Consider the following 1,420-nt stretch of genomic DNA (forward strand, 5'->3'; position numbering starts at 1 on the left):
CCCCACAGCAGCTCGGGGAGCACTGGCTGGAGGTGACGTGGTGGCTGGGATGGGGGCACGAGCGTGCAGCTTCGTCTGGCTTGGGGGTGTGGCTGTGCATGAACTATAGCCGTAGACATCACCGCTGCGCAGGATGGTCGGCTGGAAGCCATCCTCTCGCAGGCCCTGCAGGAAGGCCACCAACTGGGCCTCGGTGGCGCTGAGATCCTGGCTCATGGGGTTAAAGACCAGCAGCGCCTCCTCCAGCGCCTTCTTCCCCGCTGTGGAGATCCGGGACCACGAGTGCACAGCTTTCTCTTCCACATGCTGCGCCACGCTCATGGCATTGGCACTGCAGGCCTGTCCGGGTCGTCTGCAAACCAGCGCTCGGCACCTGCAAGGCAAGAGGAAATGAGTCAATAAGAACAGCAGGGAGACAGGGGTCAGGGCAGGCACCCAGGTCAGTCAGGGCTTGCACTTCCCAGAGCACCCACCGACAGAGGCCTGGCAGAGTGAGCCACTCCACGAAGCAAAACGATGTTCTCCTGACCCCTCCGGGCAGCAGGGTGGGGGCTGGGGGGTGGGAGAGGACCCCTGTGGGTCAGAGGCAGCTTCTTCGGGATATTTGCCCACAAGCTCGTCAGAGCCACCCAACGGCCGCTGTGTCCCTGCAGAGACCTGGGCTCAGCGAGCCTGTTCGAATTCAAGTCTGTCTTTTCTGAAGCCAGAAACCTAGCATTAGACTCAACCCTGGGAACGAGAGTGAATATCTGTCTCCAAGGAGCCGTGCACAGAAGGCAAGACAGAGACACCATCAAGGTGGATGGGAGGGCACACGGAACCCAGCGGAGCTCAGCAAGGGGTCAGGAAAGGGTTCCTGGGAAAGGCGGCCCCTGGCTGGGACTGAGTGATGAACAGGAAGGGACCAGATGGACATGGCAAAGGGCGCAGCCTGTGCGATGGCTCCAACGTGAGACAGAGTGACACACCCTTGGGGTGAGGAGTCTGTGGTCAGGGCTGTGACTCTGAGTTCGAAAGAACAGGGGAAAGCAGGACAACACAAGCCCTGAGTGCTGGCCAAGGGCCCAGACCTCCACCCCACGTCCATGCCCATCTCCGTCCCTCAAGCTGCAGCGAGTCAGGAGCCCAGGGGCGAACCTCCCTGCCCACCAGACCTTCTGCTCTCAGTTCCCGACAGGCCACGTGGAGGCCCCAGCACTGGAGTCATGGAGACCAGCCAGGTTCGCCTTCAACAGAAACTAAAAAGACGGCGAGTAGCACATGCGAACGACACAGCTGTCGGCAGTCAGGCGGCCTGGGGGCCGAGCCCAGGGTTTGAGAGCGGAGCAAAGGCTGCACGCAGGCCGGGCAGTCCGGGGGCCAGGGGGGGTGAGCTGCCCTGACGAGGGGCTGCCCCAGCTCCGGGAGAAGCCGCGGGCTG

At 62.5% G+C, this 1,420-nt stretch overlaps 1 protein-coding gene across 1 annotated transcript in view; it reads right to left on the bottom strand.

Moving 5' to 3' along the window:
- Positions 1 to 494, bottom strand: part of CCDC71 (coiled-coil domain containing 71) — a 5,932-nt gene extending 5,438 nt beyond the window's left edge. Inside the window, exons 1-2 of the mRNA XM_005865361.2 lie at positions 474 to 494; positions 5 to 373 (exon numbers count right to left, since the gene is read on the bottom strand). Of these exons, the coding sequence (XP_005865423.1) occupies positions 5 to 321 (317 nt within the window). The 5' untranslated portion in view covers positions 322 to 373; positions 474 to 494. The remainder of the gene's footprint in view (positions 1 to 4; positions 374 to 473) is intronic.
- Positions 495 to 1,420: the final 926 nt, after the last annotated feature.

The sequence above is a fragment of the Myotis brandtii genome, unplaced genomic scaffold, assembly GCF_000412655.1.
Source record: "Myotis brandtii unplaced genomic scaffold, ASM41265v1 scaffold207, whole genome shotgun sequence".
Classification (NCBI taxonomy): Eukaryota; Metazoa; Chordata; class Mammalia; order Chiroptera; family Vespertilionidae; genus Myotis; species Myotis brandtii.